Below are 21994 nucleotides of genomic sequence, written 5' to 3' on the forward strand. Positions count from 1 at the left end.
TGAATTTGCCATGAATACAAGACGAGATCGGAATCAATCGTCAGTCCCCAGCATTACAGTTCGTCAGGTAGAGCTCTGCATTTCGTCACGCCTCATTACCTAGATTTACGAAGACTGAGGTAGGCAGAACCGCACGCGAACTGTGACTGCCGACTAGGAAGCGGCAGCTAATCGGTCGAAATAGAGAGCATTGGAGAGGAAAGAGCAGGGGAGAGCAACGAAGAAATCGTGCTCTCAATAGTAATCTCCGCTAAGACGAGTTTGAGATGAAGAATTATTAAAAAAAAGCAAAGGAAGCACTGAGTTACGAGTCTTGTTTTGCAAGCTGAACGACAAGATCTCAAACAGGATCTTATTCTTCACATAAACTGTCCACATTTTCCATGTTTACTATTAATAAATTTGCTAAATCATAAACGTAATTTAAGTGATTATCATTTTAACTATCATTTTAATTTACAAAGATTGTTGCATTTCTGGTTAAAAATTTTGTCAATTCAACAAATAAAAGAATTATTAATTTATTTGTTTAATAGAAACTTAATTAATGTTTAACGCGAGAATCTCTTTTATTGATATTTTATTACAGTCATTGAAATCTTGTTATTGGCAACTGTTTTTGTATCTTTTGTATTTTTCTACTTTATATTTACATTTAGCCATAAATATTAATAACTGTTCTGTGCAATTTGCGCAATTATTCCTATTTATCTACATTTCCATATGCCTCACGATGTATCTTACATATTTTAAAATTTCTATATATTTCATATTTTTTCTCTTAAAAAATCCTCTTCATTATATAATACATAACTTTCTTTTATCATCGCCTTCATTCCTTCCCCAACCCAACAGCTTGTGACTCTTCGCTGGCACGTTCTCATCAGCCCCTGTGATGCGGTAGATGCACGAGGATGACGTATTGACATCTCCGTCCACTCATCCTCGCCATTTCTCGCGAATAGAAGACTCAAACTACTCCGCCACTCCACTGAGCGGACATGGCGGATACATATTTCACTACTGGTAAAGCCGGTCGATGCATTTCATCTCGTAACATCCGCCATATTGCTTTTTCTTCGTTGTTCACTAACACGTTTGTCATATAGTATGCTATTTTTCAAAATATATAACTCCGGGAAATAGATGATAAAATAGAGATTAATTTTTAATCCCCCTACAATATTTCAATCTGTATTTTATTTTAAAATATTATTTAGGTATATTATCTGAATGAAATTTATAGAATTATTTTTTCCAGAAATATATTGTATTAATGTACAATGGAATTATGTACATATTGAATTATGCAAAATAACCAGTGCAAAATAAGTTATTAAAAATTTATGGTTTTTGAACGAGCATATATGATACTTGTAGATAATTACATATAAAAAAATAATATATTTATGTCATCCTCATGTGATAATCTCATTAATTCCAAATGTGTGTGTGTGTGTGTATGTAATTACGGAAATATCATTTTCACAAGAAACGCGTGAGCAATCTGATCGGCAAGCATAGAAAATCAAATTTATCATACCTAGATGGTTTCTAATTTATTTACTCTTATTAAGCGCTTCTTCATATGTTGCGTCTTTATTATTCACTGAATGTTCATTACGCAATACTAATACATGTTCAATTAGCCCTCTCCCTGACTTGCTGGAAGACTAACACAGAGATTTGTATCACGATAATTTTGTCAATTAATGATTAAATCCAGCACAACGAAGGAAACATCGAGACTGTACGTGTTATCGGCATGTTCCGTTTACTCGGTTTCGTCTTTTTTTTCCAATCGAAGATTTTATTTCTCTCACGAATAATTGCTTCGTGTAAATTTCGAGCGGCCATCCGGTCGCTCATCAATGTCACCTGTCATTACGGCGTATCATCGGCATCTACCGACTTTGACGTTTTAATCGATAACGTTCGACGAATTAAAATCGTTCAGATACGAGAAAGTCCAGTACAACGCTTCTTCGTATAAATAACTTGGTGTAAATCAATTACTATTGGATAATATATATTGGATAGAATTATTTAGTATTACATGTGCATATTGCATTATCACTTCTTTTAAAAGCGAGGTATCAACAGTGTTTATACAATTTATTAATTACAGTTTATATTGTCCAAATCAAAAACAAGTGATAAAAATAAAGATTATAATTACGTACATATTATTTTTAATAAAATATTTAACAATCGTATTACTCTTCAGATAATTATATTGTTTTTAAATAATTCTATCCAATTTATTTTCTCTTTCGTTCTCTTTGTCTGTGTATATATTATATATATAATAAATAAATTATATTTTCTTGTATGAAGTTCACGAGGACTGAAAATTGACTATATATTTAATTGCGTTAGAATATAATTACTTTTAACATTTTTTCACTCAAAATTAGTATTTGTAGTTATACAACATGCAATGTGATATTAACAAAGATTGTGTTTGCGAACAAAATAAAAGAAATTACAATAATTAAATAGGAACGGAGAAATATCACGACTCGCAATGGAGAAAAAAGCGCGGAAAATTATCCGACAGGCATTACGTAGGGGATGGAACGGGGGAAGAAAAGCTACCGCGAAAGAATCTCGAGGAATGTGAACGATCCCGAAGAACGACGGCGTCGACGTTGAGGGCGAGTTTTTGCTCGATTTGCTCGAAAGCGAAGAAGATTGCGACCTACGGCGGTAACGACGTCTTTGGGAGAATCATCTCGATGGTAGTATGAGACCAGAATGGTTACGCAACTTGCGTCTCGATCGATGCGTACGTGTGTATATGTGTTTTCATGCATGCGCGTGTTTCTACGGAACCACGTATGGTTCCTGAGCTGGCTCGAGGCCGAATACCTTTCTGGTATCGACTGTACGCCAGTTAGTTTGCGGTTCTTCCAGGAATTTGAACCCTATGATCCTTGGCACTGATCCCTCTCGTGTTCCGAATCTTCGTCGAGGGCTGCCGCTGGCTTTGAAGGCCGCTGCCGAGGAACGAGAGAGGAGGGCCAATGAGAAGGCGAGTGCAGGCAGCGCAAGAGGATTCCTTCTCGACGATAAGCCCCTATCCTCTCACAAAGGAACTGTAGGGGCTAATAAAAATCGGCTGTTTGCTTAGTTGCTATTACACCCGATATTGCGATGGAACGCGCGCCTTAGATAAATTTACCCTCTGAAGCAAGCGCTTCCTGCCTTGCGATTCATCATTGTCGTGCATCGTAAGCCAATTATTTCATTTTACGTTTTACGGTATCCTTCGTTATCTACCTCGAATTTGTGTGACTTTATTTGATAAAAGACGTTTTGTTAAATAAAATCATACAAAAATGCCATTATACTGTTATATAAATTTATATATAGTGTCAAATTTAACCATTGTTTTTTAGTATAAAATAACGATATATCGAGTGAGAGCAGTGGCAACTTATGTGCCAAGTTAAATTTAACACTATTTATTTAACAGTGCAGCACAAGTTCTATTTTAACAGATTAAGATTTACAGATACTAACTAAAACGTGTCATTAAACATGTCTACGAGAACGAATGAATGATACACTACGTGTACTCTTGAAGCGCACTGAATAACGCTGGCTTAGACTCGAGTTTACACGCCCAACCTACACGAATTCGTTCCTCTTTAAGGAGCATTGCAGTACATATATCGCTCGCGATTGTACACACCCGGAAATCGTTTGCTAGCTGATACGCTCACTTCCGCTCCTTTTCCCTCATTTCCTTACCGCGAATCGCGGCAGTAACAAATTACCGGTTAACAAGCTTAGAAGCACGAAAGCGCTCTTAACAAGGTGACGTCATAACAATAACAAACAATTGTATCGTCTCGCCGTACGTATGTACGATTGCTGCACCCTAACGAGCCGAGCTAGCCCTCATTGCATTCTATTGGCGGGACAAGAGGAATCTCTCTCTTTCTCTTTCTCTCTCTCTCTTTCTCTCTCTTTATACCGACTCTCCGTCTCTTTCTCTTCTTAGGCATCTGTCCGAGAATCATCATCGCGAGACACATAAGCGGAGAAGAAGGGGAAAGAGAGAAAGGGGACGGATGCTGAATTAGTCGTAAGTCACTCAGCCACGGCTTGTTAGCATCGTTAACCCTGACCCCCGGGATATCGTCTTCTCTATAACGGCGTTCCGTCGCGTTTTCGAGTGGACGACCGGCATGGCGGAGGAAAACCATAAGCCTCGAAACACGATCAGACTGGATGGTATCTCTCCACGATCTCGCGTTCTAGATGCCATTCCCTTGAATGTCGCCTCGCTAGGATTTCCTCAATGGATCCGGACTAGACGCCACGCGATCGATATCATTTTAGAGGAAGATTTCGCTGGCAACATTTAAGGAACATGTAATGTCTTTTAAGGTCTGAAATGTAGTAACCCTTAGTACACACGATTGAGTTCTGCGTATTTCCTTTCTTTGAAGTACTAGGAGTACTTGTCTAAATACGGTCTCTGTTCTTTCCTTTTTTTTTAAATACGTACATAAGTACTTCCTAAAGACGTTAAAGTACATGTAAGAATTATTTAATAACTTTTACACGCTTGTAAATGTAATGAAAATTAGCTTGAACACGAACGACCCATAATGAGTATCTAATAAAGAACCGACAAATTATCGTGTAAGAATTAATAAAAAATAATTAGTACATATAAAAGATGAAATTACGAAAAAAATATTTGTTAATTTTCAGTTTATTATATATAAAATTATTTTAAAATTAATATTAGAATATATTGAATGTGTATACGTGTGTAGCTTTATTATGAATATAATTTGCTTGTCCTATATACAAATGCGAAAAGAACGATTTTGCTGAAGTACATAGAAATTTAAATACATATAAATCTGAAAATAATTACGTTGAACCATGAAAATAATTATGTAGAAAATTCAAGCATAATGAACAATACTACAAAAAGTTTTGACATTCCAGTAATTAATTTGAGCGTTCTGTGCAATTATCATATTTGATAGTCCAACAAAATTATTTTCATCTAGTTATATTTTTAAGTACTTGAACAAAAAAATTCTTTCCATTTACGCGATAAAAAATTTATTACCATGTTTCTCTATATTTTTCTTTAATAAAACATCTAGCTAATGTTACCTGAAATGATATGTACTTAGTATCTCTCAGATTAAAATATTGCTAGGACAAGAGACAATTCGCGATGCAAAAGCTGGCACGATGCTTCACCATTCGATACTACCCTCGAGTCTGTAAAATCGAGATAGCAATTCAAACGCTCGAAGGGCCAGAATCGTAAATCCTTGTGCTGCTGGCCCCAACGCGCCGTCGCTTCGGAGGTTTCGTATCTCCAAACGCAAAACGAGAACGCGCATACGGTACGAGATTAAGATACGGTACACTCCATTTAATCAGTCCGCGAGCTGGAGTGCTCCGATATCCATGAAAAGCACCTGATCGCCGCTCCCTTCTTTCCGCTGCCACTTGAAAAGAATGAGAGGAACCAGAGGGTGCACGATTAAAAGAAAGGATGGGACAGAGATGGAAGAGGCGACCTCGACCGCGCTTTCCAAATTTCGTCGTTCCGAGAACGTGGCGAGGGGGTGGGTGGGATCAGACGAGTGGAGAGAGACGCGCGGGGAGCTGGAAAGTAGGAGGAAAGGACGAGATAAATTCGCGGGTTTACGGCGCCCTTAAAGTCGCGGGGATCTCTTTAACGACCTGGCAGACCGCCACTGTGGTGGTCCTCCTAGCGGGAGGGCTGAAATGCATCGACGGTCGCTCGCGAGTGCGCGCAGGGACTCGTGCGCGAATGCGAGTTCGGGTTATCATTCATTCGCTCTCGAGCGAGCCGCGAGAGCTCTGTTAATGACAGTCCCGTGGAATTACTGCGGAACTTCACGTCCGCCAGGATGGGTGCGCGAGGTGAGGGCTGAAAAATGCGCGAGAGGGAAGAAAAGGTGAATCCACCGCGCGAAATTCCGCCGCGACGGGAGAAAATTATCTTTCTCCTCGGGGGTGACTCGCTTTCTCTTCTCGCTCCTCACTTCCTCTCTCTTAGCATTTCCCACCGTCGTCGAGGCTCTCGCCAGTGTTCTCGACGTTCGAGCCTGCCGCTTCAGAAAGGCACATGGCTCCTTGAAAATACTTTATTTTATTGTTACCGCCAGATCCAACGGGTTCCGGTCTCGTTACTGTCGAAGCGGGGTTGAATAACGCGAGATTTGAGTTTGCGTAAACTACAGTTAGGAGATAAAAAGAGAAGAAGATAGAGAGAAGAGTAAGGTGACAGCTAGCCTCTAGAGAGAAGAGTCCGGCTTTCAGGGATCTACGAGCAGGTTACGATAAGAGATTTTGAGAATCCAAGATGGGGTTCTCGATGTCCTCTTTGTCCGTTCAGATTTCGCGCTCCGTTCCACGATTCAGTCGATTTTCTTTTTCTCTTCCGTTTTTTTTTTTTCTTCTTACTATTTGTCCGATGTGATAGCCCACCGACGAATCGAGCTCTATCCTACACAAACTCTGAAATGACGCCGTTATCATTAAGAACGGTCTTATCGGTCGTAGAGAGTGACCATTATCTCCGAACTGTTTCTGCGCCCATTGAGCCCGACGAAGACGTTTTCCCTTTTAGATATGACCTCGTCGGTCGAATGTAGAAAGTCCCCGTGGTTCCATGGGAAATAAAAATCCGCAAATGTCCTTTGATATCACAACATTACGTGATACCGAATGAGACGTAATTGCAACTAGGTCGCTAGAAAATCAAATTATATTTCCTGCGAAATTGTGCGAGTTTTGCACTATCTCTATATATCAATTTTTACGATTATTATCAAGGATTTATGTGAGTAATAACATTGATTGATGGTTAAAAATTTGATGGCTATAATTAATGTGTTTAAATCTAAAGCTATAGTAATAATAAATGTGTTGATGATATTATTTATGAAAAATATATTGAGTGTTATGTTATTATATATCTTCTTATTATATATACGTAATACATATAATATTTGATGCACATATATAATAATGACAATAACGTTATTATTAATGTAATAAGTAAGTTATTAATATCTATAAGAAGTCTGAAATCCGATCTTATTTTTGATTACGCTGAAAATATTACCCTAATATCTGAATAATTATACTTTAATGTCTGACACGATGTTTGACGAGCAATGAGAATGTTTTCGCTGATCGCGTATGTGATGCAGCGGAATTGCTGGAACCTCATAAATCCGCTGCAAATGGCTTACAGGTTTACCTATAAAAACATAATGGCGAGACGGTCTCCTTTCATCGTTCTTTTTCATCGAGCATTCGGCCTATCGATCCGTGGAATTTTTTTATTGCCGCTGTCCTTCGCAGCGCGATCCCTTCGTCAGCTAAAAGAAAGTAAACATCGTAAAAAAAAATTCGCACTTGCCGAGTGTTTGCTCAGGTCCCACGAGAGGAATATCACTCGTAGAAATTGGTGATACAACTTTGAGTGCATTTAAACTAGTTTATCAATATTGAATACGTCACACGATCGTCACGACTCTCACACTTAATTAAGTCATATATAATCGAAAACTCGGACAAAACCGCACGTGGAAATGGAGTGACGATGGTCTTGTATTTAAAATAGTCGTGTACATGAAATGAGTGAACAAGTTCTCAAACTGTATAATTCCGCCGGTGGAGAATTCCATGGCAATGACGAAGAGAGCGACGAAGGGTCGTATAAATCTGCGGACGAATGGCCTGCGGGCTCATCGCGAAGAGCGTAATAGAGAATTCCGCAATTCGGATGCTTATAGGGCACTCTGACGGAAAACGTTAGTATGGCTATTGTGATCGACCGCGGACACACAGACGGACACCACCGTGGGCTTCTCTAAATTATTACACAGTTTTGGATTTAACGCAGCCAATAGCGAAAGGACGCGGCTTCAACTCGTTTCCGTGAAGTCGTAAAGCTACGGGTGTGCGCTTAACCGGAAAGCTCCCGGTTATTTTTCCCGGCAATTCCTTCGTGCACTCCTAGTCGGCGGCGAGAGAGTCGGTTTACCGTTACGGAAACAAAGAAAATCAAAATATCTTCCGCGAAACCATCCACCTTCCCGGAATATTAATCTAAAAACTGCGAAAGATCGAATTCCGTTTCCCCGAAAGCGGAGTCGTACATAGCCTCGTAAATGCATTTGCTTCCTGTTTTGCGGTGAGTTACGGTACTGCAGAATCAATATTACTGTACATTACATCGTAACAAACGATGAAATTTTGATATTAGTCACAAATTATTTAAGCACGAGTTTGCAAATGCTTTTGTTTTAGTTAAGTATAAAGGTTGTTATTATAATAATTATCAAACATTAACTGCTTATTTGTTTTGAAACTGAATAATCGAAGAGTTTTCATTATACAAGCATGATCTATTTTCCATTATCTCATTGTGTTCTCAATATTATAATCTAAAAAATTTCGTTCATCTTTTTATTTTGATAATAAAACCGTTTAATACTTTTCGTTTTCCTACATTTTATACAACTTTATATTTTTCTGTCTAGTTTTTTGTTTACCCTGTTAACTTTGTTTGTTTTATTAAAAAAATACGTGTTGAAAATATTTTACTTATTTAAACGTCTTTAATTAGAATCAATTAATATTCACATGGTTTTTCGAAGGCATTAATATTGTTCTATTTGCAACGACGATTAACGTTGTTTTCCTCGAAGATTTTCTGACAGATTAAGTCGACGGATAGATCGGTCGTCTATATATAGAGCTGTGCCTCGGAGGTCAGGATTAGTAAAGTTCAGTTGATGCTGGAGCAAGCCCCAGGGAAGGAGAAACGGTCCCTAAGCGAGTGATAAAATTCCTTTCCAAGTTATATTAACGCCGTTAGTCGTACCCACGGTGCCCCCGGACGAACTTTAATCGTGAATAATGAAGGAGCCCGGCGGCGATTATTTTTCTCGCAGAAGGGACCGACGGCATTAGACGCAGCCCTCGAACTTCGGCGCGGAGCCATTTTTTGCAGTTCCCAAAGAATCTTTGTCAGGCGGGAAAATAGACTTGACTTCTTGCTCGTTGTTTGATTCTAGACTTATCGTAAATTACGATATTAAAGATAACTAGAGAAGCCTTTCACACTTCCTCCTTTAATTTTTTATCGCGGTTTCAAAAGCTGACTCACTCAGCGGAAAAAACAGTGCTTCCTAATTCACTTAGTTCTCCGTACACTATTTTTAATTGAAGACTTGACATAAAACAAGCTCTAGGCGCTTTACTCTTAAACTTCTGTTTTTAAAAAAGCCGAGGTGGACACCGTAATTTAATTGTCTGCTGCAAAGAGACAGTTTATTAAGATGTGTGGTGCCATGACGTTAAGAACATATTTCTCGATGGACCATATTATGTCGCTACCAGCGTCGGCATGTAACAAACGTTCTTAAAGTAGCTTTATAAAAGCCGAATAGCTTCATTTGTAATAGCGTCAGACAGAACCGCCGCTCCTGATGGTAACCGTTAGGGCGAATAATAAATTGGCAGACAATGCCCGAAGGAAGATACCAAAGAATGCTTGCGTCAGCTATCATTTTTAGCTCGCGGAAAGAAGAATAATATGACTGTTCAACGCTGGCATAATTTACTCTTACAGAATATCGCACCGATAATTATTATACGTACCGCGTTGTTGATGATTGCGGAGAAACTTACTAAACGGAAATGTGATCTCGATATTGATATGACAGTATCGCCATCGCACGAATATAACAATAATAAGAAAAAATAAATCACAAAACTGTACGAATGAAAAATATAAATATCGTTTATGTGTAAAAGTATTAGAAAATAAAATTGCAATTAATTTAAAAAAAAACGAATAACAATATAAGAAATTCCGCATTAAATGTTTCTTATTTTTGCGTCAACCGTCTGTCTTTTGTTTGCATTAACTGTATCTTATTACATTTTCTTTGACTATGACAATGTAAAGAATTTCATTAAAGTAAGTGGAAACAATGGCGTTGAAGCGAAAATGGATGGTCTTAATCGCAATTTCTTCAAGAATCGATAATCGAATCCTCGTAAAGCTGAACAGACCATTGTGTCATAACACTGTTAACGTTTAAAACTTACGTGCGCAATACGTATTAAAATCACAAGCTATTATAATGTCGCAGCTGTTATTTCATATAGTTTATTTGCTGTGCGAAGCGTTCAAAGAGAAGTCGACAGGACGAACGACCCGAAGGAGACTTAACCAGAACGGGGAGGGGGGGGGGGGGCTATAATCTCATTTGTGTGGTATAGTTGGTGCATAATTCCTCGCAGTGAGGAGCATAACTTTGTACTCTCTCCAAGGAACTGTACCAAACTGGCACAGCCTACGGGAGAGCATCAACTTCGTAAACTCGCGAGTAGTTGCGTTGACAGCGATGTACCTTCCCATATGGGATGCTTGACTCCTAAAGATAATTTCTGCAGCATTTGAGGCTTCGCAATCGTCGGGAACGAGTGTCTATACAAGTAGATTAAATATATTGTAAGAAAATATCTCACTTTTTTATTTTACAATACATTAAGCGATTTATTTACTCGAAATATTTTTGTATGCTCAATTTTTATTACTGTTTTTTAATAACATTAATTTGTAAGATTTAATTATATATGAATAAAGCTGATGAAATATCACTGTTTGAACGTTCTAATTATTTATAAACTTATCAAATTACATCATTCTGGTGACCCGTTATACTTTTTTTCTTACGCTGAACTCTTAAAACTATTTTATCAAATATTTATTAAGTATTCTATATTAATAGAAGTGTGAAGGACCAATCATTATTAAAGCAATGTATATCATCTGATCGTAATTGGTTTCCTTCCCTCTCTTTTATGGCTATTAAATTTAAGCCACAGTACCGCCCATTGCCACCATTTCTGCATGAGCGGCTCGGCGGGATACTTAAGTCGCTTCAGTCTCCTAACAAGCTCTCTTGTCTGCTCTTTCAGACATGCTACGAGATGGAGAGGTACCTGAAGGACGAGCCGAAGCTACAATCGTACAAAAAACTCCCCACGGAATTGGACACAGCGCCCTGGAACCTCTTCAGGGCACCATCGATCTCGTGGACGACGTCCACTGGAACGAGCGCACAATTCGACCCCCCAATCAAAATGGAGGTGTGTAACTATAGATGCCGATATTTACAAACCATTAGTCTGCATATTTATTAAATTGTCCTAGAAGAAAATTTGATTTTTTTCTTGAGAGAAAACCTTTCTCTTTTCTTTTAATATTTTATAAATAATCGTTTTCTTTTTTCGTTTATATGTATTATTCCTATGTATGTATTTATATAGTGTATTGATAACTTTATCAATACTCTTTCTTTAACTCGCAAGAAAGAAAGGATATTTAATATTATTAGAATATTTTAATATTATCAAGAATATTATTTCAAGAAATTGAAATACTTCTTTGTAATACAGGTGACGACGTCGTCAGACGAAAGAGATCCTCTCTGTCTGGACGATATTAAATTCAGTCCTGGTGATCATAATGACAGTGGACGCGATAGGGATCTCCTCGATCGTCACCTCGATTCTTTATCGATGTCCTCGGCGAGTTCGGCGTGTTCAGCACTGTCCTGGGACAGCTCACCTTCTCTCTCTTGCACGGCGCTCATTCTTAAAAAAGAACCGAGTGAAGACCTTGAGGAAGATGAGGAACATGAGGTACGCTTAGCGATTTCAATCAATAATATTTCACTTAAAATTAGGGCTTTAATTTTATTCCGTTTTTCGAATATACGTGTTATCGTAAAACGTTTATCCGTTTATATTCGCTTTCAGAAAAAAATTTACTTGAAGGTAAACATTTACACGTTTAATTAACGTACGAATATGCTAATTATATGTGTAAACGTGTTTTTAATATTTAAACGTATAATAGTTAATTACACGTATATTCGGAAAAACGTATTTAATAAACGGATATATATATTAATTATATGTATTTTCGTTTAAACGTATAATAGCGAGTCCTACTTAATTAACGGTAGCTATAAAAATTCGCGCTTGATTAGAAAAATAATTATAAATGGATTTACAAAGGAAACAAATATTCTTTTGTATGTTGCTATGTTTTATAACAACAAATTAGTAAAACATTTTTTAAAAATTCTGACATCGTTTTTGTTTTAAAAATCATTATTGGTTTTTTTTTCGTGAAAATATTTTTTTAAATCTCATTAACTTTTGTAAACTTTAAAAGTTAATTTTATGCGTGAAACGTTCGAAATTCACGGACGTTATACATAAAAAGAATTTGATTTATTTATTGTAAATATACTGTTTGTGAAGACATCTTTCCAATTAGTTTTTTAATCCAACTGGTTACTCTCTCGCAAAAGCAATTTCTGATTCAGTATGACGCGCGATGTTGCATTGATGCAACTAGTCTGGACGTAATGAGTTAGATCTCGCGATCGCGGTTCGATTCTCATCGGTTTATTTGTCTGCCGTATAACTCGTCCGAGTCCGATGCGATTCCCGGCGGCAACTCACGGACCGTGCAATCAATCCCGTTACGTTATTAATCGTAATCTCGTTGCATAATGCGCGTGGTTTTGCCGCTGCAGGAAATCGAGGAGGAGGAGGACAGCGGGTGCGAAAGCGAAGGTCAGATTCTGACGCCGCCGTCGAGTCCCGGTTCGGGTCAAGGTCATTCCAACTCCAGTCACTCGTCGAGTGGAAGTTCGATGCTCGATGTGCACAACCTCAACCTTCACGGCACGGGTGGGAGGAGTGCTATCGTCAGGGTTACCGCCGGAAACGCGCAGAGTGTTGCAAGGTAAGTGTTGTAAAATTTGCATACTTTTATTCTTTGAACGAACGCGCTTCTTTTTCCCACGTTATCCGATGAAAAGTTGACGAAAGAGACACCAGCGGTATCCCTCTTTGACGTTCTCTCATTGCTGCTATTCTTGCGTAATGAAAACTTAATTGCCTTTAGAATTGAAAGAGGCGAGCGACTAACGCGACTATACTTACCCTATACGAAAGACGGATGCGTCGTATAGTTACGTCTCGCTCGGAAATTATCTTGATTAACTGTAACTGGCATTCCCTGACATAAAGTGGTCGTACTTTCCGGGTCGACTTATTCCATCCAATTCGTTCCCGGCAATTTTCTACGGAATTTACAAAAAAAGAGACACGGGCTCGTTGAAAAAAAGTCGACGTTGAGAAGTAACCTCGGAACGTTCTCGCTACGTCAAGGTAAGAAACTTAAAACAATTCGCTCTCGCGATCCATCATTAACCCGTTGCCGGAATTGCGCTCTTCTCGATTTCTTTTGAAGCACGAGACGTGCGCCGATTACTCAACATTCTACCGATCATGCTAGTTGCTGTTTCGCGCGCGTTAACTCGCCGGGGCTGGTAAACCGTGACACGCACGGGGCCCGTTTCACGGATGTCGCGCCTCGACAGCGCGCAACGAACTAATTACAACGTGGCTAAAATACAGCCAATGAGAGGAAGCAAATTGTGTTTTTGCAGACTGATCTCCGTCACGGCGAACGGCTTCCCCGCGGTAGCCAGCACGCAACACGCGCACGCGGGTACAACTGCAACCACGACCACCGTAGCCAACAGGCACCACGCGAGGAGCAACGAGCACAGTCCGCCCGACACGAAACGCAGGATACACAAATGCCAGTTCCCCGGGTGCAAGAAGGTGTACACTAAGAGCTCGCATCTCAAGGCCCATCAAAGGACGCACACGGGTGAGTGAGTTGATGCAGCTACCAGTACTTGATTGAGACCAATGTGTGTGTGTGTGTGTGTGTGTGTGTGTGTGTATCGAAGCTGTCGATAAATTAGTCAGTTGAAATTGCCACTGATGCGAGATAATCCGATAGACTGTCGCGACACGCCACGCGCGAATCCAAATAATCATAAGAGCGATGAAGCTGAACTATGATTACGATGAGTTATGTACGTGTGGCAATGAATACGTGCGCGAGAAGCGTTCACGAGCACGTCGCGACGCGAGTTATAACAGATTTTTCAAATCACCACTGGACACTCCTGTTAGGCAACAACGGCAGTATAATTAATTACGAAGCTAAATTAAAGGTGCTTCGTTATTCGCATCGATGCGTTCGCGAGATGGCATCTAAAACAAAGCGGACAAATATAGCGCTTATTCGCGGGTATTCTCATGCATTTATCTCCGATAGAATCAGATTCGACCGACATCGCATGTTTCTCTAATTGGCTATTGTCGTTTAGAAACATTTTTCTGATCTTCGTACGTATACATTCTTTCGAAAACAAAAGGATACGTAATATGCGACGTGTAAATTGACTCGTTTAGCGTGTTCATTTAGATGTATCAATTTTGTTGTATTACGTTTGTTTTCTATTTCTATCTTTTTATCTGTTTTTTTACGTGTGGCTGAATAAAGTATTATTTTAAACTTCTATTCCTTTTTCTATAAATCTGAAATAATTTTTTCGAGCGGAAGTGTCTGTAAAAATAATTATGATTAAATAACTTTGTTAAAATACTACAATTTACATCAACTATATTACATTTAAAATTTTTTTATACTTATAACAAATCGAATAATTACAATCAGATTATTAATATTTAATCCGTATAGACTAAATTAATTAGACAAGCGTAATTATAATTCTTTGTCGGTTAGAATTCTCTTGTGTGTCAACAAAACGAGTGAAATTTCCTTCCACCTTAAAGAGTAGCAATATCCATCTTGCTATTTCCATGATCCATGTTGACAGTTTGCGTCACTGTCCGAAAGTGATATTGCCACGGGTCTTCGCATCCTTCTCCCTCCGATCCTTTTCGTGGTCGCTTGCGGTGAACGGTGGCAGGCAGAGAGATTGTAATTAACGAACTCTCCTGTTTCCTTTCGCCTTTCTCTCTTCTTCCAGTTCGAGTGTACCACCCGTCCTCATCCTCCTCAGACCCTTGCTCTTTATCCACGGTTTTTGTCGCGTCACACTCAGGTCCTGCAGTTTTGCCAGTCGCATGTAGTAACCTTGCGGTACGTGCCCTCGTCTTTCTATGTGTAGCTCAGGCATGGCCCTACACAGAGATGACGAGAGAGAAAGAGAGAGAGAGAGAGAGAGAAAACGGGGTGGAATGCAAGGGTGGTAATAAGGGACGGGTTGCCTCCATCCTGCAGCATGGCAGGTACGTCGGGATTGCTTCTCGCGGATCGTTAAGCAGAACTGCTAACTACGGGATTATGCATACTGCGGGACCCGTCCCGCAATTATGACTCTGTTATGAATTCGTCCTGACACAAAGATCCTCCTGTCGGCGGAACGGCTGCGCCAGACGACGGACTGCCGCGACATGTACGATGACTCGCCGTAGGACGTTTATCTCAAGATATTTACGGAGAAAAAGGTGTAAAAGCGCACTGCGCCCTCAGGTATTGGTTCACCTGTTTCTTTTCTCTTGCTTAGTCCGTACTTCACAATGTCACACGCGAGTATCGAACGTATCTGCTCCGGAACTGAAACGTTTCTCTGTCGCACAATAGTTTTCTGAAGATTCTTATCTCTTTTATATCTTATCTCCCTCTCTCATTTCTCTTTGTAAAAAATTGAATAAGACGTAGCTATGTATTGCATAAAAGAAGTAAACTCTATAGTCATTATAAAGCATTTAACCACTATTAGTAATTAGTTTTTATTGGATGGCGGTTTTTTAAAAGTTCTTTAATTTTTACTTGTATATGTACAAAGCATACTTTTCATTTAACAATATTTCATCAAAAATTATAATTTTTTTAATACCATAACCATACAAAAATATCTAATCAATTTTATTTAAGAAACATATTAAATCGAGAAAAAGTAAAAAATTTAAAGAATATACAGATTTTGCATAATTTTTTTTTCTTGGAATATCATATAATGAAAGAAACAATTGTGCGACTACTTCCGTACTTATTGATTACATCCGCTGCATGAGATTTCCGCCGCGATCTCGGCGTCGAAAAAGTTTGGCGACACGCTCTCTCAGAGTTTGCCACTAGAAGAAAAACGACCGCATCGAGAAACTTTGAGAAGCGGAGCTTTTCGCGGGGATGGAAATGGCGGTAGACTTTGATCTCACTCGACGGAATCTAATTACCCTGCGGACAGGACTTCGCGGTAGCGAGACACGAAACGAAGCGAGTCGTCGATCGCGAGACGACAACGTGAAGGTTCGTTACGAATTCCATCGGCGAAGTTTCCCTTCGGAAGGCTTCTCGATATGTAGATATTCCGAGAAGGATCGGCGAAGATCTAGTCCCTTTGCTTAGTCTGATCTTATATTTGTAGACGACGACGAAGACAACGACGACGACGACGACGACAGAAACGCGCGAGACATGCCTATCTACATCCACCGAATCGCATTATTCTCGAAGCCGACGGATTTAACACCGATTCTACGATGTGATCCGATTAAATGACTTAATCAACGTATTCGGTTGCTAATTTCTTTCGAAGCGATCAGACATTACTAAGTATCAAGTAGGTATGTCCATCGATTTATCAAGACTTGATTTTTTGCGCGCGAAGCTCGTTTAAAATGAACGATCTCAGCTGCGAGAGAAACCGTTGAAATATCTTGAATCTTGCTGGTTCAGCATCTCGCGATAATTTTACATTTTTTGTCTGCGTTACGCACCGACGCAAAATGCGGTTTCTCGCCGGCCGTTTAAATCACACTGTTCAAACCCGCAAGTTAATTAAAACGTTTAACGGATTTAGGCCTTCTGCAAAGAGGCTAATTTGAGCGCGGAGCGTAGAGTTTCGCGAATACTTTCGAAACGGCCGCGATTTTTCACCGTCACTCACAGCGCAGACAGATTTACGTAGAATTTATGTAATGCGCGATGAGAAGAAAGCTCTACGTAATTACGTTAATTATAAATCGTAAAGAGGAAAACCGAGGGAAGACTGGTTATGGGAATGATAATACCGAAAGAAAAATCCACGGATAAACTCTTTGTTCTGTCCTCATAGTATCTTGACGAGAATAAAACCAAACTAATTCTTCTTTTTCATCGTGCTTATTCTTCTCGCGTATTAGGTTCTTGTCCGAATGGGGGTCCTTTCTCGCTGCGTGGCAGCGTCGCAGGGCTCTCGTATCCGATTTTCCCACGAGTGTCAAGGAACTATCGATCGCCGTCCCGCAGCCTCACACCGACTATGTACAGCAACGAGGGAAAAGAGGGACGAAAGGATAGGAAGAGAGAGATTTCCAATTACAGGGACTTTCCGTTCTGGAATTCCATTCCGAACGTCATTGTTCTCGCGTCGCGCGCCGCGGACAGGACTTTGATCCTTCGACGATGCGAGATCGTTTCGCCCGGGACACTTAACAGTCCTTCACTTCATTCCGGAAAGTGGATAGTCAACATATATGAGAAAGAGCGATTTTATTCCTTCTTTGAGTTCACTCGATAATCGCATGATTTCGTGCAGAAAATTAAACGTTTAACATTCTTCGGTCTAAAATAGCAAAATATATATTCTGGATCTTTTCCCTTTTAATATGCGATGTATAATATAATCGCTTGATAAATTTATAAATGCAAGCTTATTTAGTACTTATACAATCTCAATGAAAAATTAGATAATTTAATACAACTTATCTTCAATGTCATCTAGTGACTGCACCTTTTCTTATCGCATTACTAGAACTACCAGTTTTCTCTACAATATTTTCAACTGTGAAGAAAGAAAGACGAGAATATAAATGACCGAAGGATGATAATACGTATTTCATGTATACATATATATATATATATATATATATATATATAGACGATTGAAAACTTTGCTTTAACGGATCGAGGGATATAGGAGGCAGTTACGATCGAGGGGGGTGCGCTAGCCGAGATTACGGAGATCGAAGTAGGTCAGCCAAAGTATAATAATTTAACATGAGAGCGCTTTAAAGACGCACAGCTTTTCGTGATCTTAAATCAAACGAAGAATGGAACGAGCGGCGGCGTGGCCCCGAGAACTTATTTATCAACGTAACTCGCGACGATGAATCCGCTCTGTCGAAAACAGTCTGCTTATATACATTACTTCTGCATTTCTCTTTGGACGTGTCGGTGTATCTGCGAACAATAGAACCTAAAGGTATCCAGCGTGGGGAGGGCGGTATAATCGAATTAACCATAAATCCAGTGCATTTCCGCGCAAACGGATATCCGTGATTTATGCCTGGGGAATGGTCCGAAGCGCGAAAGAAACGAGCGGCGCAATCGCCCGGTTAAAACATTACAATGAAGTAAGAAATAAATTTGCAAAACGACAGAACGACTTTCTTAAGTTTCCAACGTTTGCATGGAAAATATATTGCTTTCCTCTACGGTATCAATTGTATCGCCATTGTCGCCTTTTTCATTTTTGATTTTACTAATATTTGTATTATAATACTTAAAATGTTTTCACACATATCGAAAAATACTGCTGTTTTTTTTAATGAAAAATAATTAAAAGTATACGTTTATTTAAAAAAAGACTGATATATGTGAGATTGAATCGTAATCGATTGTATTTGTGTATTCTTAGTAAAAATTAAAAAATCCTGATTGCTACACACACATACAGAAAAATGCATTATACTGTACACGTGTAATAATTACTTGTTTCAAATATTTCAACAGTTTATCGACAAATCTATCGTAAGTTCATCACAAACATTAAATTTAAAATATATTCTGAATTCTAGTGAGTTTAATACTTCGATCAAGATTATTAATTTTGAAATTTGCTTATCCCATAAAGTCGCTTCTTTGATCAATTTTATATTCACCAAAAGAAAATAAATTTTAGTTTTGAGTGAATAATGAGTTTTTCTAATAAATATATTTTGATCTTATTCACAAGAAAATATTTTTTGTTAAGAATAACCATTACTCAGAAGGAAATAAGTAAATTAAGTAATAAGTAATCACTTTTCTTAACGATGCTGCAATGGAATGATATTTTTTTGCGTGTATTATTGGATCGGTGTGCATATTCTTTCTCGACCGTGGTGTTCAACTGCGATACACACACGCTTGTACTTACGATGGGTGCAGGACGATACTCTTAACGTGTGATTTACGCGTCGGCGGTATTTCGCATATAAACGAGCCTGTTATTTTTCGTCGCAGACATCGCGCCAGTGCACGCAGGAACAACTGCGTCGCGACGGTGATATCCGAAATTTGTCGGTACATTGATTCGAAGAGACGAGCGTTCGCGAGGAGGCTGGTAAGCGGCACATCGTCGAGCCCCGTACTCCATTACTAAAAGTTTCTGGTCGCGGTGCATCGCGGTAATGCGATTCGTAAATAATGGCTCGAGGAACTGAACTCGGCGACACACCGTCCGCCTTCTTCTTCGTTGTCGTCGTCGTTGTCGTCGTCGTCGTCGTCGTGCTCTCGCGAGCCAAGTGCATCTGCGCGATTGAACACGTCTCATCTTACGTTTAAACCGCAAGCTCAAAGTCTCAGCTGCATCTCCCAAGCTCCCCTCCCCTGCGAGAGACCGCAGGCGCCTGTGGTTGTGAGCGATCTTACCCTTTCCCTTCTATATTTCGCCGATGTTAAATCTTAGATGTTACCAACGTGCCGTGGTGCTCCAATGCGATACACAACAGCCATCGATTTTCGCAACTGGAAAGTCGCAACCGGATCGCGATTGCACTCCCAACAGAGTTAGTTTCAGTTAAATTTAGGTCAACGTAATTAATACAAGGTTAATTACCTAGGAAAGCCATCTATTTTATATTGAAGCACGTTTTATCACGAATGAACGTTATGGGTGTACCGGAAGTTAATCGATTATTGCGTGTAATTGAAGTAGCGATAAAACGTTTCGCAATTCTTTGAAAAGCTTCGTTGCACGAAATCAGTAGAACCAGGTCGTTTTTCTGAATTTATTTCTTGATTCGTTGTTCGTTGGTAGAAACGAATGAAGTTCACATGGTGCATCGCGCACGTGTGTTGTAATAAAAGAATACCAATAGTAAACGTTTTATTGCAAACACGATATAACACGCTTTTACGTTACGTTTCGAATTACGAAATATTTTAATAAAATTGGCAAGCTCTATTTGTAACGATATTGATGTACGTATAGATAGCGTTTAATTAGTACTCCTAATAGCATTCTAATATTTTTATCGACAGATCGTTTTCTCGATTACCTACGCGTACTATTTACGCAAAAATTTGCTTAATACATATTGTAGCACGTTTACCTCGAAGCGACTACGCACGCCATGTATAGCATACATCGATTCATACACCTCGGGCACTGTTCGAAACACATGATCGCACCGAAGTTAGATCCGTCTGCCGCGGCGGGGGTTGTGTACCGCAAACAATTGGAAACGTCGTCAAAGTTCTCGCTTCGCTTGACAGCGTAACCGCACTTCACAACACGCGAAATGCGAATCGCATCCGGCAGTTTCGCGACACGCGATGAAAATCTTTTATATACACGCGTCACGAAGATGCGGTTTGAAAAGTGAGGCTGTAAAGTAAGTTCCGCAAAATTTTCATGTGAAGTATGTATCCCTCGACACTTTCGATATCTCTTTTTGCATCATTTTTTGTTACGTCTTCGTGACATGATACCAACCCTTCATCATTCATGTGGAGTGACATTCACACGGAAAGAATGGTTTTGCTGAAGTATCTAACAATTTTGTTAGATAAAGATCTGAAAATAATGTCTTATATTGTTATATTGTAGAAATTATTTTGTTATATTAGAGAAGATAATTTTGATGGACCGTTAAAATAAATATATAAAACGCTCAACTGGCTGCTAAAATTTCAAAACTTGTTTCAACTTTGCTTATCATGTTTAAGATATTAGGTACTTCTATGTAATAATTTTTGTGGTACAATCAAAGTATTTTCAGATCTGTATTTAGTTAAATTTTTAGATACTTTAACAAAGTCGTTTATTCCGTGTAGCCTTATAAATTCGCTAAATAAATGCTTATTCATACACATTATTATATTTAGCTCAAATTATTTTACAATTTTAAAAAATTAAATTTATTTTTAACAAAATGTATAGAATATAAATCTGTATTTAATTATAAATTACCAGAGAAGAAGAGAGAGAATAATAAAAATTGAGGTACAACACTTCGGTATCAGAAACACTACACGCGAGTAATTATGTTGAACACTACAATATATATATAATAATGTAAAATTAATAGCAATAGTAAAAATTACAACTAAATTTAAAAAGAAAAAAATAAGAGACAGTAACTGCAGACTATTATATGCAAAATCAAATTCTTTTGATTCCTGTTCGCGCGATTTAACATAATGGAAAACCATGAACAAATTTACTGAAAAACGCGTGATCGATCCTCGAGTGCGCAAGCTTTTTTATTCCTTTCACTTTACTGCGTCTTGTTTCGCGAACAACCGTACGCCCATTTTCACGATGCGATACTTCCGGAAGAAATCTCTCATTTATCATTTCTACAACACCCGCTATCTCGTACCGGCAAGAAGAACGTCGTTCACAAAATCCGCCTGTTCAAAACTGAGTATGAAGCGATATCGCGCTTCGTAAAATTTTCTCGGACCCCATGCAATCCTCGAGACGAATCCCGAAGCATCCTCTCTAAAGTGGAATGTCGAAAATAATAAAATGCCACCCCTCCTTGTGCTGCAAGTAAGGGTAACTGCGCTGTTTTCCGCGGACCCTTTCTTACGTCGAGAACGTCTAGCCGGTTGTCCCTCGAACGATCTATCACGCGGTCCTGTAGGATGGTCTCTGATATATTAAACGCTCTCACAACAAGAAACTTCTCTCTGCCAAGTATTTTTGGATGTAAACCAGAATTTGGTACTCTAATCGCAGAGAGGTTCACTGGGCGTCTCTCTCTTTCTTCCCGGTAACAAATTAACCGTGCATTC

The 21994-nt window shown here is 39.0% G+C and overlaps 1 protein-coding gene across 1 annotated transcript in view; it reads left to right on the forward strand.

Moving 5' to 3' along the window:
• The window catches only part of LOC108772689 (Krueppel-like factor 6), a 330793-nt gene that overhangs the window by 299866 nt on the left and 8933 nt on the right, over positions 1–21994 (forward strand). Inside the window, exons 2-5 of the mRNA XM_018538275.1 lie at positions 11017–11187; positions 11497–11742; positions 12648–12859; positions 13569–13795. Coding sequence (XP_018393777.1) covers positions 11017–11187; positions 11497–11742; positions 12648–12859; positions 13569–13795 — 856 coding nt within the window. The remainder of the gene's footprint in view (positions 1–11016; positions 11188–11496; positions 11743–12647; positions 12860–13568; positions 13796–21994) is intronic.

This window comes from Cyphomyrmex costatus, unplaced genomic scaffold (genome assembly GCF_001594065.2).
Source record: "Cyphomyrmex costatus isolate MS0001 unplaced genomic scaffold, Ccosl1.0 scaffold193, whole genome shotgun sequence".
NCBI classification, from domain to species: domain Eukaryota; kingdom Metazoa; phylum Arthropoda; class Insecta; order Hymenoptera; family Formicidae; genus Cyphomyrmex; species Cyphomyrmex costatus.